Source organism: Ovis canadensis, chromosome 3 (assembly GCF_042477335.2).
Source record: "Ovis canadensis isolate MfBH-ARS-UI-01 breed Bighorn chromosome 3, ARS-UI_OviCan_v2, whole genome shotgun sequence".
NCBI classification, from domain to species: Eukaryota; Metazoa; Chordata; class Mammalia; order Artiodactyla; family Bovidae; genus Ovis; species Ovis canadensis.
In genome coordinates this window covers 223179509-223198037 of record NC_091247.1, presented here as the reverse complement: position 1 = coordinate 223198037, position 18529 = coordinate 223179509, and the positions used below count along the sequence as shown (strand labels likewise).

At 40.0% G+C, this 18529-nt stretch overlaps 1 protein-coding gene across 1 annotated transcript in view; it reads right to left on the bottom strand.

Annotated features, from left to right (window-relative positions):
- TNRC6B (trinucleotide repeat containing adaptor 6B) overlaps positions 1-18529 on the bottom strand; it is a 250363-nt gene that overhangs the window by 149266 nt on the left and 82568 nt on the right. Inside the window, exon 4 of the mRNA XM_069586058.1 lies at positions 7450-7517. Coding sequence (XP_069442159.1) covers positions 7450-7517 — 68 coding nt within the window. The remainder of the gene's footprint in view (positions 1-7449; positions 7518-18529) is intronic.

The window sequence follows — 18529 nt, the reverse complement described above, 5'->3', positions numbered from 1 at the left end:
AGAGATCAGTAAGAGATAGAAAGAATACACAGAAGAACTATACCAAAAAGATTTTCATGAACCAGATTACTATGATGGTGTGGTCAGTCACCCAGAACCAGACATTCTGGAGAGCAAAGTCAAAAGGGCCTTAGGAAGCACTGCTGTTAATAAAGCTAATGGATGTGATGGAATTCCAGTAGAACTATTCAAAACCTTAAAGGATGATGCCATCAAAGTGTTGCACTCAACATGTCTGCAAATATGGAAGACTCAGCAGTGGCCACAGGACTGGAAGAGGTCAATCCTCATCCTAACTCCCAAGAAGAGCAGTACTAAAGAATGTGCTAACCGTTGGACAATTGCACTTATCTCCCATGCTAGCAAGGTTATGCATAAAATTTTGTATACTAGGCTTCAGCATCATGCGAACCAAGAACTTCCAGATATCCAAGCTGCGTTTAAAAAAGGAAGAGGAATCAGAGATCAAATTGCCAATATTTGCTGGATCATAGAGAAAGCTAGGGAATTTCAGAAAATATCTACCTCCGTTTCATTGACTATATTAAAGCCTCTGACTGTGTGGATCAAAATAAACTGTGGAAAGTTCTTAAAGAGATGGGAATACCAGACCGTCTTACCTGACTCCTGAGAAACATGTATGCAGATCAAGAAGCAACAGTTAGAACACCGTATAGAACAACTTATTGGTTCAAGATTGAGAAAGGAGTACAACAGAGCTGTCTGCTGTCACCCTGTTTGTTTAACCTATACGCTGAGCACATCATGAGAAATGCCAGGCAGGATAAGTTTCAAGCTGGAATCAAGATAGGTGGGAGAAACATCAATAACCTCAGATATACGGATGATACCACTCTAATGGCTGAAAGTGAAGATGAACTAAAGAGCCTCTTGAGGGTGAAGGAGGAGAGTGAAAGAACCAGCTTAAAACTAAGTATTAAAAATCTAAGACCATGGCATCTGGCCCCATTACTTCATGGCAAATAGAAGGGAAAGGTGGAAGTAGGGACAGATTTCCTCTTCTTGGGCTCTAAAATCACTGCAAATGGCGACTGCAGTCATGAAATCAGAAGACAACTGCCTCTTGGCAGGAAAGCTATAACAAACCTAGACAGTGTGTTGAAAACAGAGAAGTTACTCTGCCGACAAAGGTCCATATAGTCAAGGCTATGGTCTTCCCAGTGGTCACATATAATTGTGAGAGCTGGACCATAAAGAAGGCAGAGCACCAAAGAATTGATGCCTTCAAACTATGGTGCTACAGATGACTCCTGAAAGTCCCTTGGACAGCAAGATCAATCCAGTCAATCTTAAGGGAAATCAACCTTGAATACCTGTTGGAAGGACTGATGGTGAAGCTGAAGCTCCAGTATTTTGGTCACCTGATGCGAACAGGTGACTCACTGGAAATGTACCTGATGCTGGGAAAGATTGAGGGCAGAAGAAGAAGAGGGTGTCAGAGGATGAGAAGGCTGGATGGTGTCACAGATGCAATGGACACAAACTTGAGCAAACTTTAGGAAATGGTGAGGGACAGGGAGGCCTGGTGTGCTGCAGTCCATGGGGTAGCAAAGAATTGGACATGACTGAGCGACTGAACTGACTGACTGAGCAACTTTAACACCTTTTCACTTTCACGCAAAACACTGTAGTGTGAAAATAAGGACTTTGGAGCCAAGGGCAACCTGAGCTTTCATTTCTTTTGTAACAAGGCAGTTTGGTTTAATTTATTTAACTTGAATTCCTGCTCTTGTTCGTGATTTAAGCAGTATACAGATGATTGAGAATTTCGTCTCACGTTTTCATAAAAGGGTGAGATTTTTCTGTTCAGAGTCCTTTCTCTTATTTAAAGGAATGCTCTCCTAAATACCAACAAATGGCCTAATTGCTTTTGAGTACAATGAATAAATAAAACAATATAAAAGTCATTAATTTCGCATTCTTGTTTTGTACTAAGTCTTTGAAATCCAGGCTACATTTTACATTTAAACTTCTCAATCTGGTCGCTAATTTTTTTTTATTGTGGTTAAAAAAAATAAATTTTACATCTTCACTATTTTTAAGTGTAAAGTTCAGTGGTGTTAAGTGTATCTGCTTTGTTTTGCAACAGATCACTAGAACTTTCTCATTTTGAACTCTATACCCATTAAATACTAATTCTTTCTCCTTTCTCCCCCTAGGACTTGACAACTACCACTTTCTATCTTCTATTTCTATGACTACATTAGATATACCATATGGGCTGCATACAGTACTGGTCCTTTGTGACTGGCTTATTTTGCTTGGCACAATATCCTTAAAGTTCATGCATGTTGTAGCATGTGACAAGATTTCCTTCTTTTTAAGGCTTCATAATATTCCACTCTATGTATATACCACATTTTCTTTATCCATGCATCTGTTAATGGAATCTGGGTTGTTTCACCTTTTGACTATTATGAATAATGCTGCAATAAATATGAATGTGTAAATATCTCTTTGAGAAGTTTGTTTGTAAACAATAACCTTTTGTAAAATGAACCAAAATAATTAAGAAAATTCAATCAATAAAAATTTACTAGAAAAATTGAGTTATTTTAGTAGGTTAAAGACAAGCATCTCTTGAGAATATGACTGAATTTCAACATGGAGATTTAAAGCTTAGATTTGTTTATAAGTTATATTAAAAATTTAAGGAAGAAATGAAAAAGAGGCCAAACTTATTAATACACCAAAACTAACATCTAATTCCAAAATAATTTATAAGAAATGATATGCCCACAGATACCTAGATCATTACTTGTATCAGAAGTAAAACCAAATCAAAATCCGGCCTGTGTAGAAATATTTTACCTGAGAAAGAAAAGAAAGAAAGAAAAGTGAAATCGCTCAGTTGTGTCCTACTCTTTGCGACACTGTGGACTGTAGCCTACCAGGCTCCTCCAGCCATGGGATTCTCCAGGCAAGAATACTGGAGTGGGTTGCCATTTCCTTCTCCAGGGAATCTTCCCGATCCAGGGATTGAACCTAGGTCTCCCGCATTGCAGGCAGATGCTTTAACCTCTGAGCTACCAGGGAAGCCCTGCTATTTTATCTGAAATAGATTTTAAATAAGAATGATCAGACACAACCTATAAACAAGTATCTGCTCATGCTGAGTTTTAAAAAGTTGTAACAGTTTTGTATTTCAGTTCAGTCTCTCAGTCGTGCCCGACTCTTTGCGACCCCATGAACCGCAGTACGCCAGGCCTCCCTGTCCATCACCAACTTCCGGAGTCCACCCAAACCCATGTCCATTGTGTCGGGTGATGCCATCTAACCATCTCATCCTCTGTTGTCCCCTTCTCCTCCTGCCCTCAATCTTTCCCAGCATCAGGGTCTTTTCAAATGAGTCAGCTCTCCGCATCAGGTATTGGAGTTTCAGTTTCAACATCAGTCCCTTTGATGAACACCCAGGGCTGATCTCCTTTAGGATGGACTGGTTGGATCTCCTTGCAGTCCAAGGGACTCTCAAGAGTCTTCTCCAACACCACAGTTCAAAAGCATCAATTCTTTGGTGCTCAGCTTTCTTTATAGTCCAACTCTCACATCCATACGTGACCACTGGAAAAACCATAGCCTTGACTAGATGGACCTTTATTGGCAAAGTAATGTCTCTGCTTTTTAATATGCTGTCTAGTTTTATATTTAACCCAGTGTAAAACATGTCATGTGATCAATATTATGTGGCAATAAACTTGGTTTGTCTGATTTTCTCCAATAGCTCATAAGTGAATATACTCAGAAAAATTATAGATACAGTAATAGTAAATAAACCTCGTTAAAAAGCAAATATATTCAGGCTATATAAATAAACAAATGTTTAAAGTTGTATACTCCGCTAAATCTTATTCACATGTACACCAGCAATCAGCACAATTGATCCAAACATTAACAATTTAGCACAAACATTTTCAATGTCAGAAGTCAATTATTTTTTCAAGAAAGCTTTCTACATGCTTAGCTGCCTTACACTGCCTGTTGACAGAACTTATACCATTGAAATAAACATCACAGAAATAAAATTTTTTCAAGACTTCCAGAACCTATGGTAAAAAAGTTAGATGAAGAAGGAAAGTGGCACAGATCAGCTAACAAATAATTTGAGACCTAATCCTTACTAGAATTGACTCTGTGACCTGCGAGTTATAGAAGCCCTTTGCTCCACCTGCCTCCACACGTGAAACAGGCTATCTATACACGCTAATACCAATGAATGGCAGCCATTTGGAAAACCCATTTAGAAAAAAATTAAGTTAGATCTCTGCCTCTCACCATACACAAAAATGAGTCCCAGTTCAGTTAAAGGTCTAAATGTGAAAACTACAGCAGAAATACTCAGGACATTGTGTCACGTCAGAGTAGGAGGGACTTCTCTAGACAAACATGAAACACAGAAACCGCAGAGGCTGACTTTACTGCACAAAAATTTAAGTGGTTTATTCGCATGAAAGATGCCCCAATGCTGAACAACAAGGCCTGGGAGAAAACATTTAAACATCTTAAAAGACAAAGGTTGATATCCACACTTTGTAGAGGGTTCCTACAAAGCTATCAAAACAAACATTCCAAAAGAAAAGTGGGAATCATATATAAACAGGTGGTACAAGATATAAAAATCAACAGCCAAGAAACTAACAAGATATTCCATCTTATTAGTGAGAATAAAAGTGCAAATTAAAGCCATAAAATATTAGAGTGGCAAAAATTCAGAGATAAATAATTTTACTGTCATTAACAATGTGGAGGAATGGGTACTCTCACTGCAGATGGAAATGAATGTTGACAGAGTTCTTTTGAACAGTAATTTGACAGCAGCTACCTCCTTGTAAAAAAATAGCCCATGAGCCAAACAGCTCCATATCTAGAAATCAATTCTACAGAAATGCATTTGTGTATAAAGATATAAGAATAAGGATTTTTAAAAAAGTATTAATGTTTTTCATAATCAAAGAAGCACAAGTCACCAAAATATTAGAGAATGATTATAGTATAACAGAATGTACTTCTGCAGATGTTTAAAGGAATGAAATAGACTGCAAAAGATGTCAAACGAAAAAAGTAAGTCTCAAAGAATGTTAGAAAAAAAATCTGTTTAGCTGTTTTTCTAAATACACAGAAAAAGTTTCAGAAGATGAGGAAGAGTAGGAGGGTAGAAGAAGCAAATAATTCTAAATTCACACTTATTGTATGAATGTTTTATGATGACCAAATATTACTTCTATAATTAAAAAAATAAATAAACAGATGGGAATTTCATAAGTCATTCAGCAATGTGTCACTCACAGCATCCAGAACGTAGTATTCAGTTCCTAGATCCTACTATCCGGATGGAATGATCCTTTGCTAACTGCAGTTCTGAGACACAAAAAATAAAATTTTTCAATCTGTTTATTTCTGTTGCCTCAAACAAAACAACACAGCCACTTGGCTCCCAATTCCCCCAAAAGAAGTGGGCAGGTGTATGGGAGGAAGACCCAACAAGAATATTCATTTCTGCTTTATCATGTCAATATATGATAGCTGACCAAGCCCAGAAAGAAAAAAAAAAAGAAACTCACAAAACAAAATTAAACAAGATTGGTCTGTGAAAAGGCAGAGGCTTGTGAAGACAAAACTATCAAGGGAGAATGGTAAGTATACAACCCATGATGTTTCAAGTCTGCTGGAGCCATTTGAAGTTCTCCAAAAGAAGTATAGTTTGTATAATGTAAAACTTGTGGGAGAATCTGCCCCAGCAATGTTTCCTGAATACCTAAAGGAGCTGATTCAGGATAGGGGTTACTGGAGCAGGTTTTTAAAGATAAAGACTGGCTTGTCTGGGAAATGGATAGCCTTCAGAGAACAGAAACTTCACCTGTGTTTTAAAAATAAGCTTTGTGCCATTTTCATTGTTTCCCCCAACTCACTCTTACCCATGAGACTTTGATCTTGACAACTGCAGTTTTGCTGGCCACAATACTTTTCAGGAACATAGTTCCCGACGTTGGCAAAGAATTTGAGTTCAAGAGATATCATAAAACACTTAAAGTCAGAAAGATTCAATTCAGATCCTAACTTCTGTTTCAAGGTGCATTATCACAGGCAAGTTACCCACTCCAGCATCTGAAGCGGAGACGCTGTGAAGGGTGGAGAAAACACCGGCAGCGTCTAAGCAAAGTTCTTGTGCACAGAAAATCCTTGTCAAATGGGAGCAAGGATTTTTCTATTATAAGACCTTTGACCTGAGTGTAGGAATGGAGAGTGAATAGCGGGCAGGGCACCTGAAGTGTTCCTGTAATTCTACTGGGACTAGATGTTAGGCTTTCTAATTTGCTAAAGATGAATTGATTCCATCCACCCATGCAGAATACAAGTGCATTTGACAGAATACAGCAAAGTTAGGATTTATATTGTAAGCTATTTTTAAAACTGCCTGGTTAGCAAATTAAACCAGCTGTGAAAATATCCTGGTTTCCATTCACAACAAATACAAGACAAACATTCTCCTTTAATGAACCTGGCCTTGCGGCAGCATAGCATATTCTGCATAATTCATTCCCAAGGGTTTCAGAGACAAAATTTTCATAGGACGGACCAAAACTGTTTTCGAAGGCAAAAAAAGATGAGAAAAGAGTTTCTCTCTACAGATTTTCAGTGAATTCCATAAGTCACTGTCCCATTAACTTAGAAGACTACTGTCTGAATAAAAAATGGTAGTTATGTCAGTACTTGAAGCCAGTCTTAACTGTTTTTCCTTTAAAAGGGCATATGAAACACCAGTCTGCTCTGCAACATAATTTTTCAAGTTCTGTGACAGAGGGAGGAAAAAATCTACTCACTGCCACCAGAAAGCTACCCAGAGGACTCTCAATTTCAGATTTAGAACTTATCACTCCTTAAGAAGTTAGAGGAGAGATCCTGAATTATTTAGAATGTTGGCTAAGTCATATTATTTATAATTCCTGTTCCTCTGGGGAAACAATTTGTTATTTGAACAAAGATCAGAAGTATAAATAACTAAATGGAATAGAATTTCAGGAAGTACTATTTAAATAAATTCACACTTGGAATGCAGGGAAACAGTCTATTAATTCAGTTCACTTCATAAAGACATTGCTAAGAAAAGGATATACCATTTTACACTATCTCTGGAAATCAACCAGATTGAATTAGTTCAATTTGAAACATCCTAAGCCTTAAAGCCTTTGCTAAAGCGTAACATAAATTTTAATTAGTCAAGTGTGAAAAACTACAAAGCCAACTTTCTTGCCCCTCCAGTTAGTCTGTCTATAAATAGAAGCAATGCATTAACAGCCACCAGAGCAGCTGGGGAGGAGTTTCACAATGTACCCAACATATACATCCCTTGCAAACATGCTCTCAGTATGTTTAACCAAAGGGCTTCTGAAGATCTGTAATAAGACCCTTTTAAAATAAACTGTGACTCACTGTTTGCTTTCTTCACCAGGAGGTGGAGTCTTGCCATGCCCTTCCATTACAAAATCCTCCTGTTCCACCTGCAAAGTCAAGCACCACAGGTCAGCAGCAGTCAGGAACCAAGATGCAGTCACTTCCAAGTGCAGGGCCTGTTCTTACAGAGCCACACGGGATTCCACTACGTGCCTAACTAGGACAGAAGCCCCAGTCAATGGTTTTCCTCCTCCATGTTTGTATATGGCATCTCTCCTTGCGGGACCAGATTTGCAGAATAAAAAAAGGAAGCATGTTGATTTGCAATTCATAACTGTGACAAAAGGTCAGCATCCAGAATATAATTTTAAAAAAAATGCTATGGAACAGTAAGAAAAAGACAACCTACCAGAAAACTCTACAAAATAACTGAGTATGAATTTCACTTAAGAGGATGCATACAACGCCCTGAATAAATGAAAAGATGTTCAGTCTCCTGTCAATCAGGAAAATGCAAATTAAAACCATAAAGAGATACCATTTCATCACCACCAGGCTGGCTAAAGTTTAAAAGTTGGGCAATACCAAGTGTTGACAAGGGTGCAGAGCAATAGCAACCCTCATCCACTCCAGTGGGAGGGAAAATTGGTACCACTATTTTTAAGTAGTCTGCCATTATCTACTACACTTGATTATGTACTTACTGTACTAACCAGTGACTGCACTTCTAAAGAAACTTTTGTGCATAAATACAAAAATATTTTTAGTAGCACTATTTTTAACAGGAAAAAAATAAGCATTCATCAACACTAAAAGTAGACAAATGGGCAATGGTGTTTTAAGACAATAGAATATAATACTGCATGAAAATGAATGAACTATGGCAATACACTTCAACCTGGATGAGTTACAAAAATACAATACTAGGTGAAAGAAGCAAGTCACAGAAGAATACGAATCCAGCATAAATCTATTAACATAAATTCAAATATATAAATTTTAAAATCATACATATGTATATTTATAGTTTATAAAACTATAAAGAAAAGGGAATAACTATTACAAAATTTGGGCTAATTAGTATCTTAGGGAACCCCATTCAATCAGGAAGGGGCACATGGTTTCTAGAGTATAGACTCTATTTCTTGGCCTATGTAGTAAGTATATGGGTGTTTATTTTATAATTATTCTTTTAACTGTGTGTTTTTCTTTTCTCTTTCATAAGTATGGTTTATTTCTGAATACAATTTTCAAAAGAAGAAAGCAAGCATTCTATTATTCCACACGGTTTATTGCTCAATAAAGGAAAATAAGTGGCAAAGACAGAGCTACTTCCACAAACTGAGATGACTAGTCCTATGAAAACTTCCCCAAAAGGCATAATTTTAAAAAAATCAATTTTTGAAAGTATTCAAGGAGAGAGATCTCAACAGACAGTATTCAAGGATTATTCCCTACTTAGAAAAATACTGCCCACTGTTGTTGTTGCTCAGTCGTGTCCGAATCTTTGCGACTCCGTGGACGGCAGCAGGCTGGGCTTCCCTGTCCTTCACCATCTCCCGGAGCTCGCTCAAATGTATGTCCATTGAGCCGGTGATGCCATCCAATCATTTCATTCTCTGTCACCCCCTTCTCCTGCCCTCCATCTTTCCTAGCAATCAAGGTTAATTAATTTTTATTGGAACATAGTTGCTTTACAATGTGTTAGTTTCTACTGCACAGCAAAATGAATCAGCCATCAGTTCAGTTCAGTTGCTCAGTCGTGTCCAAATCTTTGCGACACCATGAATTGCAGCATGCCAGGCCTCCCTGTCCATCACCAGCTTCTGGAGTTCACTCAGACTCACCTCCATCGAGTAGTGACGCTATCCAGCCATCTCATCCTCTGTCGTCCCCTTCTCCTCCTGCCCCCAATCCCTCCTAGCATCAGAGTCTTTTCCAATGAGTCAACTCTTCGCATGAGGTGGCCAAAGTACTGGAGCTTCAGAATCAGCCAGACATATATTTATATGCCCTCCCTTCTGGGCTTCCTTCCCATTCAGGTCATCACATTAAGTAGGGTTCCCTGTGCTATTTCTTTTAACAGAAACTAGTAATCTGGAAGACAGACAACAGTAATACAGACACACACCATAATGAAACCCAAATAAAACAAAAGGCTTTCCAGCTCTGCAACCCTCCCTCTGCAGTCTTCATTTCTCAGAAATACTGGAGAAGATGGAATAGTATTAAGAGGCTAAGTTTCAAAAAGAACAGAAAAAATTGAGATTTTTAATGGAAAAAAATCTCCTTTCCATTAAAAGGAAAAACTGGAGGAATTGTAAGCAAGAACAATAAAAATCACATACTGCGAAATTCAAACTAGGTTTTGACTTTTACTCTTCTCTGTGGACTTCCTGATCTTGCAGCCCACCAGGCTTTGCTAAGGAGAGATAGGATTCCCCCATTCTAAATTTACAGTGATCTAAATCTCTAGAAGGAAAAAAACATGGTTACAATGTTGCAAAGGGAACTTTATGAGGAGGTAGAGATGATCTTTGTCTAAGTCTTGGTTACAAGAAAGTACACATATGTGAAAAAAAATCAATAAACTGTGCATTTTCTGAACTTTACAAATAAATGTTATGCCTCAATTAGGAAAAACAGATGACAAATTCTTTAAAGTTTCTTGGAATAATTTTCTCAAAAAATGACTATTTTCTAAATACTATGAAATTTTCTCAATCTTTCATCTCTAAAAATCCTCTCTAGTTAAAAACCTCTACATTGTGGACTCAGCCTCTGGTTAGCTGTTTTTTAAAGGCTTATCTATAACCAGTTTTTAATAACCACAATAATGACAAGAAGCAATAATCAAAAGCCCAGTTTCAACAAGCTGCCCTATTATGACTTTCAAATCTTTACCTGCAGCCCCCATAAAGTGAGTGAAAGCTGCTCAGCGGTGTCTGACTCTTTGCGACCCCAGGGATTGTAGCCTGCCAGGCTCCTCAATCCCTGGAATACTCCAGGCAAGAATACTGGAGTGGGTTGTCATTCCCTTCTCCAAAGGATCTTCCTGACCCCGAGACAATCCATGTCTTCTGCATTGCAGGCAGATTCCTTACCATCTGAGCCACCAGGGAAGCCCCCATATTTTGCATATTAGTCTCCACTTGGATGACCCAATAGGTCCAAAAGGAAACACCATCTTTGTCCTTAGACTTCCTCTCTTTTTTATATCTGCTATGTCTGTAAATGGTACTATCATTCACCAAGATCCTCAAACGGGAAATTTATAATTGAGGTTACAGGCCCTCCACCTTCCCTCCTTAACCCCTTAACTTCCTTATTAATCACTAAGTACAGTGGCTTCTATCTCTTACACAGCTCTCATACTCATCACCCCTTCTTTATCCTCTTTAACTGCCATAGGTAAAGACAGCTTCTCTAAATCCACTACTACAAAAGCCTTCTCACTAGTCTTTGTGCTTCGGGTCCCATCTCACTTCAATCCATCCTCCAAATCACTTCCATCAAATGCAAATTATAAAATGCAAACAAGATCACATCATTCTCCTTGAAATTCTTCACTCCTATCACCTTTCTTGAGGGATAAAAGTTCAGTTCATTTGCCTAAGTGATCTTTTTTATCGCCCCTGCCTCACTCACCCATTCTGAACCCCTGGTGGAGCACACCAACTTCTCAGCCCTTTGTGCCTTTACATATAATGTCTCTTCTTGCCTAGAAGCCCTGGTCTTCTGCCTCACATTCCTGCTCATTCTTTCAAGTACCAATTAAAATCCTTTTCCCCAGAAGACACTATCTCCTTCACCAGGGTTCTCACCTTTTCTCACTGTCCAGCATCTCAGAAGGCAACAAAAATGGTCCAGAAAGATCACTGCTCCTTACTGCCAATTCCTGTTTTTCTCAAGACCATTTCCTTCTTTATTTTCTTCCACCTCTTTATTTCTTGTCTCTTCCCATCTTTATTTCTTTTCTACAAATGTCTTGAACACTTTTGGACTTAATTTGATGATCTCTATCATTCCTCCCCCTTGACCTCATCTTCAGAGGCTTAAATATTTTCATTCATAAAACTTACATCATGAGGAAGGAGAGGGTGGAACAAATCAAGAGAGCAGCATTGAAACATACACATTACCATATGTAAAATTAGATAGGCAGTGGATATTTGCTGTATGACACAGGGAGCTCGAACTCTGTGCTCTGTGACAACCTAGAGGGGTGGGATGGGTGGGAGGTATGAAGGAGACTCAAGAGAGAGGGGACATACATATACTTATGGCTGATTCATGCTGATATATGGCAGAAACCAACACAACATAGTAAAGCAATTGTGCCCCAGTTAAAAATAAATAAAAGACAAAACAAAAAAAGAAAACTTACACCATATCCTCACCTTTCTCTCACTTCCATTCATTTGTCTAACAAGTATTTGTTGGGTACATATTACATGCTAGGTGCTGTGGTAAAGAAGATAGTCTTTGCCCCACCCCCTTGAAACTTGCAAATTGGTGGGAAAGACAAACTAGTCAATTACAAAACAGCAAGAGAATGCAATTGAACAACTTAAGGAAGGAAGGGCACTAAACTCAGTCTACAGGCATCAGATACTCTAGACCCATCCTAGGCAGCTTCATCTCCTTCCTGCTTCAATGAGGAGTTGGGCAGGACTCAAGGCTGGGTCTTGCCATCCATCCGGACCTCTCCACACTGAGGTCCATGAATTCTGAGATCCGCCTCTGACCACAAGAACCTCTTCCACTCCTTCCCTCCACTTGAATCTGTAAGGAGTCTTCATTGTCGTATCTCGTTCTGTGGTTTCCCTCCTCCCTCACTGCCTATTCAGAGCTTTAGCCAACAGGCATCTTGGTGACTTTTCTCCGCAATGTCCTAAATTCGCTCACCACCAACTTGTCCTTAGGACATCCCTGTCTTGCCAAACCCTTCCCCCTTTCCCCTTCAGCTTCTGGAGTGCAGAGCTGAAGAAAGTTACAAAACTGGTTCCTTTACAAATTATACCAATTAACTTGCACTCAGTGCTGACATTCAGCACCTCTGCCTGGACAGCCTGTCCTCATCCCGTCTTTCTGGTGAACTTCCACTTAACCTTCAGAGCCTGGTTGCAAAGTTACTGTTTTAGGAAGTGTTTTCTGCTATCCCCCAACACTTCCTCTTCCTCCCTCTCCCAATGCTCCTTCCCAGTAGCTTTGGAAAGGCCTAGCAAGCAGCTGTGATCCTTGGCTCACCTGCTGGCCCCCTGCTGTTGAGCCCAGGAGGGAAACAATGTAACTTCTGTCAGTGGATCCATCCCAGACTCTAACACAGGCCTTCTGGTCCATCATTCTTCTTTCAACAAAACTTCCCAATGCCTTCTAGGTGCCGGGACTGGGCTGAACGACCTGCTGTACCACATCCTTCACTCATCTATCCTGTACCTTTTCTACTATCCTCAAAGACGTCAAATCCACCCACTAGGCGTTCTCCCTAAGCCCCCATCCTTTCTGAAGATGACAATGCCTAAGAATATCCTGCGATCCTATCCAATACAAAGTTCCAAAAGCCCCTCATTTTCTCTCTGGTGATTATACCTGAAACCTCTGCATTTCCTCCCTTGACTGCTCTGCAAGGTTAACCTCACCACTTGTTGCTAAACTCGTGACCTACACCATACTGCCTCCTCTGGGATCTTATTATCTAAGGAACCCTTCTTTCTCCCTTTCTAGTAAATCCATCTCCTCAACCTACAAATATTTCATAATCTCTTCTATCTGTACTTTATTTATGTATTTATTTGTGGCCCTGCTGAGTCTTCACTGCTGCGTGGGCTTTTTCTCCAGCTGCAGCAAGCAGGGGCTACTCTCTAGCTGAGGCACGCGGGCTTCTCACCGTGGTGACTGCTCTTGCTGTGCAGCAGAGGCTCCAGGGCACACAGGCTTCAGTAGTTGCGGCACGTTGGCTCAGTAGTTGTGATTCCTGTACTCTAGAGCACAGGCTCAACAGTTGTGGCACACAGGCTTAGCTGCTCCTTGGCATGGGAGGTCTCCCCAGATTAGGGATCGAACCTATGTCTCCTGCATCGGCAGGTGAATTCTTTACCACTGAGCCACCAGGGAAGCCCAATCTCTTCTATTCTGAAATAATTATTTTTGGCCTTATAACCTCTCCAGATATCCTCCTATTTCCCCCTTCCCTTTACTATCCAAATTCTTAAAAGAATAAACCACACCCCATTACTTCTATGTTCTCACCACTGAGCATGCTCTTCTGCCGCCATCCCACAACACAAACGTACCTCCCTTCTCCCATCCTCGCAATATAAGTCACAATTTTTATTCAAATCAATATTCAGTTCTAACAGTGCTTTTACCCAGCAAGTAATATATACAGCTGAATCATAAGGAATAGTTAAATTTCCTTTCTTGGATATTTTTTTCTTTTCCCTGGAACTAAAAATTACTACTTCCTCTTATACTTTCTATCAAATTTTTTAAACTTGATATTTATTATGTGTTTTCACTAATCCACCCGCAAACCCTCCAACAGAGTGGTGAGTCTCCTCTTAATAAGTTCAAACACTTCAGGTAATCTGTCAATTTCACTGCAGTCTTGAATACATCCCTTGGGGGTTTTCTCCTGTGCCAGCTGAGACTGTTTGCTCTCTAGACCACTAAATAGCTGACACTTTGCCAAGGATGATTCTCTCCCTTCATCTCTGGGATCCCTCCCTCTCTCCCCTTCACTGGAGCATGTTTCCTAGACCCGCTGTCCGCCTCTTTTATGGTTTATTCCTGGAGCACAGACTCCAATCATTTCCTAATAAGAGGTATACAGGAAGTGAATTTTTTGACCTTCTGAATGACTGAACTGTCCTAATTTTATCCATATATTTAACATATTTTTGGGCTTCCCTGGTGGCTCAGAGGTTAAAGCGTCTGCCTGCAATGTGGGAGACCTGGGTTCGATCCCTGGGTCAGGAAGATCCCCTGGAGAAGGAAATGGCAACCCACTCCAGTATTCTTGCCTGGAGAATCCCATGGACGGAGGAGCCTGGAGGGCTACAGTCCACGGGGTCGCAAAAAGTCAGACATGACTAAGCGACTTCACTTTCACTTTTCCTTTAACATACAGAATATTTTTATCCACACACAGTCAGATACGTAAGTTGAAGTTAGTAAACGTTCTTTCTTCCAAAAATATGAAGGCCATGCTCCATTGTCTTCTAGCACCCCAGAGTTGCTATATAGAAATTCAATAATATTATAAATCCTAATGTTTTGGATATGACCTGATTCTCCTTTGGAAACATTTAGGATCCCTTCTTTTTCCTCAGCTTTCTAAACATTTGCTGTTGTTGTTCATTCACTAAGTTGTGTCTGACTCTGTGAGTTCATGGATTGTAGTAAGGCTCCTCTGTCCTCCACGGTCTCCTGGAGCTTGCTCAAATTCATGGCTGTTCAGTCGGTGATGCTATCTAACCATATCCTCTGCTGACACCTTCTCCTCCTGCATTCAATCTTTCCCAGCATCAGGGTCTTTTCCAATGAGTCGGCTCTTTGCATAAAGTGGCCAAAGTACTGGAGTTTCACATCAGTCCTTTCAATGAATATTCAGGGTTGATTTCCATTAGGACTGACTGGTTTAATATCCGTGCTGTTCAAGGGACTCTCAAGAGTCTTCTCCAGCACCACAATTTGAAAGGAGCAGTTCTTCTGCGCTCAGCCTTCTTTATGGTCCAACTTTCACATCCATACGTGACTAGTGGAAAAATCACAGCTTTGGGACCTTTGTTGGCAGAGTGATGTCTTTGCTCTTTAATACACTGTTTAGGTTTGTCACAGTTTTCTAAATATGCAAACCACTAAGTATGGTCCTTCTTTCATTTAGTGAGCTGGTACTGATCCAACCAGGGGTCAAACCTGAGTCCCACGCATTGCACAGAGAATTCTTGCATGCTGGGAAGGCCCCCATCTTGCCCCAGTTTTCACCCTCCCTAGGCCCACTGCCGTGCTTTCGGTCAGCGTGAGTTGGTCTGCATTTTCCAGAGCTCAGGTGCACTGAACCACGCGGTGAGTACCATTTTGGCTCCCTCCACTCCTCTCCCACTTCTCTTGCCTCTCTTTTCTTTGCCTTTTTGCCTTGGCTAGAAATTCCAGTACAGCGTTGAAGAGAAACCTGGTAGCAGACATACTTTTCTTTTTTTGTTGTTTTTCTTTTTCATTGTAGGAGTAAAGCATTCAGTCATTCAACATTCAACATTCGACATGACTGAGCGACTTCACTTTCACTTTTCACTTTCATGCATTGGAGAGAGAAATGGCAACCCACTCCAGTGTTCTTGCCTGGAGAATCCCAGGGACGAGGGAGCCTGGCGGGCTGCCATCTATAGGGTCGCACAGAGTCGGACACGACTGAAGCGACTTAGCAGAAGCAGCAGCAGCAGGCTTAGAATTTTTGCATTTATGTTCATGAAAGATACTGATCTGTAGTTTTCTTTTCTTGCAATGTTTTTGTCTAGTTTTGTTATCAGAGTAATGCTGGCCTCACAGAATGAGTTGAGTACAGATGACCCTTGAACAACATGGGCTTCAAGTGTGCAAGTATACTTATATGTGGACTTTTTTTCAACAGTAAATACTGCACTCTCACACAATCTCCAGTTGGTTGAGTCTGAGGGTGTGGAAGAACCCCAGATATGACAACCGAGTATAGGAACAGCTGAGTGTAAGTTATATTTGGATTTTTGATTGCCCAGAGGGTCAGTGACCCTAATCCCTGCATTGTTCAAGGGTCAACTGTATTCTCTTTGCTTCAAGTGAAATTATACTAATTCAAAAAAGAACCTTATAACAGTATTCTACCATTTTCCCTCTTTAGGTCTTTATGCCACTCTTATTGTACAGTTCACAGATACAAATGTTATAAACCCACAATGCATCTGTATAATTGTTGTTCAGTCAATCAATTCTCTTTTAAAGAGATCTCAGTAACAGGAAAAAAGTCTGACATATTTAACCTGTGTAGCTTTCATTTTCTGAGCTCTTTATTCCTTTGTGTAGATTAATATTTCCATCTGGCATCATTTTCTTTCTTTCCTTAACATTACTTATAGTAAGATAAGATATAGATAAATTATTTCAGTTTTTGTATTAGTATGTCTGAAACAGTCTTTATTTAGTCTTTAATTTTGAAATAAATTTTCACTGGTTATAGAACTCAAGGTTAACAGTTTCTCTTTCAGTGCTTTCAAGATGTTGCTCCTCTGTCTTCTTGCTTGCATTGCTTCCAATGAGAAATTCTTTGTTCCTCTGTTAGTAGTGTGTCCTCTCTCCTCTGGTTTTAAGGTTTTCTTGACCACTGGCTTTGAGTAACTTGTTTAAGGATGGGCTTTGATGTGGTTTTCTTCATTTCTTGTGCTTCAAGCACATTGAGCTTTTCGGATTTATGGGTCTACAGTTTTTATCAAATTTGGAAAAATTGAGGCCATTATTTCTTAGCTATTTTTTTCTGCCCCACCATGCCTTCTTTGGGCTTCCCTGGTGGCTCAGACTGTAAAGAATCTGCCTGCAATGCGGGATTCCTGGGTTTGATCCCTGGGTTGGGAAGATCCCCTGGAGGAGGTCATGGCAACCCACTCTAGTATTCTTGCCTGGAGAATCCCATGGACAGAGGAGCCTGGCAGGCTATAGTCCATGCGGTCACAAAGAGCTGGACACGACTGAGCAGCTAAGCACAGAACAGCATGTGCCTTCTTTGGAGACTCCAATTACAGGGACATTAGGGTGACTGAAGTTGTCCACAACACACTGATACTCTTCACTTTTTGGATGTTTACTCTTTTTCTCTTTGTGTTTCACGCTGGATAGTTTCTACTGTTCTTTAAATTAACTAATCTTTTATTCTACAGTATCTAATCTGCCACAATTCCACCCAGTATATTTTTCATCTCAAACATTATAGTTTTCAGTTCTAGAAATTTGATTTGGGGCTTTTAAAACTATATATTTTCCATGTCTCTGCTTGACCTTTTGAACATCTGAAACACAGTTATAATAAGTGTTTTAATATCCTTGTCTGCTAATTCTAACATCTTGGTCAACTATGAGTTGGTTTCAATTGACTTTTCTCTTCACTATGTTTGTATTTTCTGGTTTTTACATGCCTGAAAAATCTCTGTGTTGAATAACAGACATAGAATTTTTGCTGGATCCTGAATACTTTTGAATTCCTATAAATATTTTTGAGCGTCGTTCTGAGATACGGCTAAATTATTTTGAAATAGTTTGTTCCTTTCAGGTTCTGCTTTTAGGATTCTGAAGTCAGACTTCATAATTAGGTAGGACTAATTATTCCCTACTCCTAAGGTGAGAACTCTAGTACCACTACTGAGTATGCTGATAATGATCCATGAATTATGAAGGTTTCTAGTCCACAGAAATAGGCACCATTACTAACACCATTATTATTCACCATTACTGAGTGCTAGATAGACACTGTTACTTCCAATCCTCTGGGGTGGGTACCCCCTCCTGCCTCAGCCTTGACCAGTCACGTACATATGCCAAAAAGCACTCTGCTGAATACTTAGGGGAACCCTCCACAAATCTCCAGACTTCTCCCTCTTAGCTGCTCTCTCCTCTCCAATATTCTGTCCTACAAACTTTGGCTCCCTCAGTCTCCCCAGACTCTCAGCAGTGATTCCTCAACTGACAAGGTCCACTGGGCTTTGGGTGGGCTCCCCATTTTCCGCACTGTGGCCCAGAGGCTCCCTCAAGCCAGGACACAGGGGTAGTCAGAGGACTCATCTTGTTTTCCAGTTCTCACTGATCACTGTCCTTCACTATCTGATGTCCAGTGCCTTGAAAAACTGTTGTTTCAAACACATTTGTGTATTTGTAAAGTTATTATTTCTAGTGGGAGGGTAAATCCTATTTCTGATACTCCATATCTTGCCCATCTCGCCTCTGAATTTCTTCTTGACTTACAAAGCTCTTCTCTTATACTGTTACATGAAAGCTTCCTCCACATCATTTAGGCATCAGCTCAAGTGCCATGTCTTTGAAGTGATGGATGAATCCTGACCACCCAACTGAAAGAGCTTCCACACTCAGCCACTCT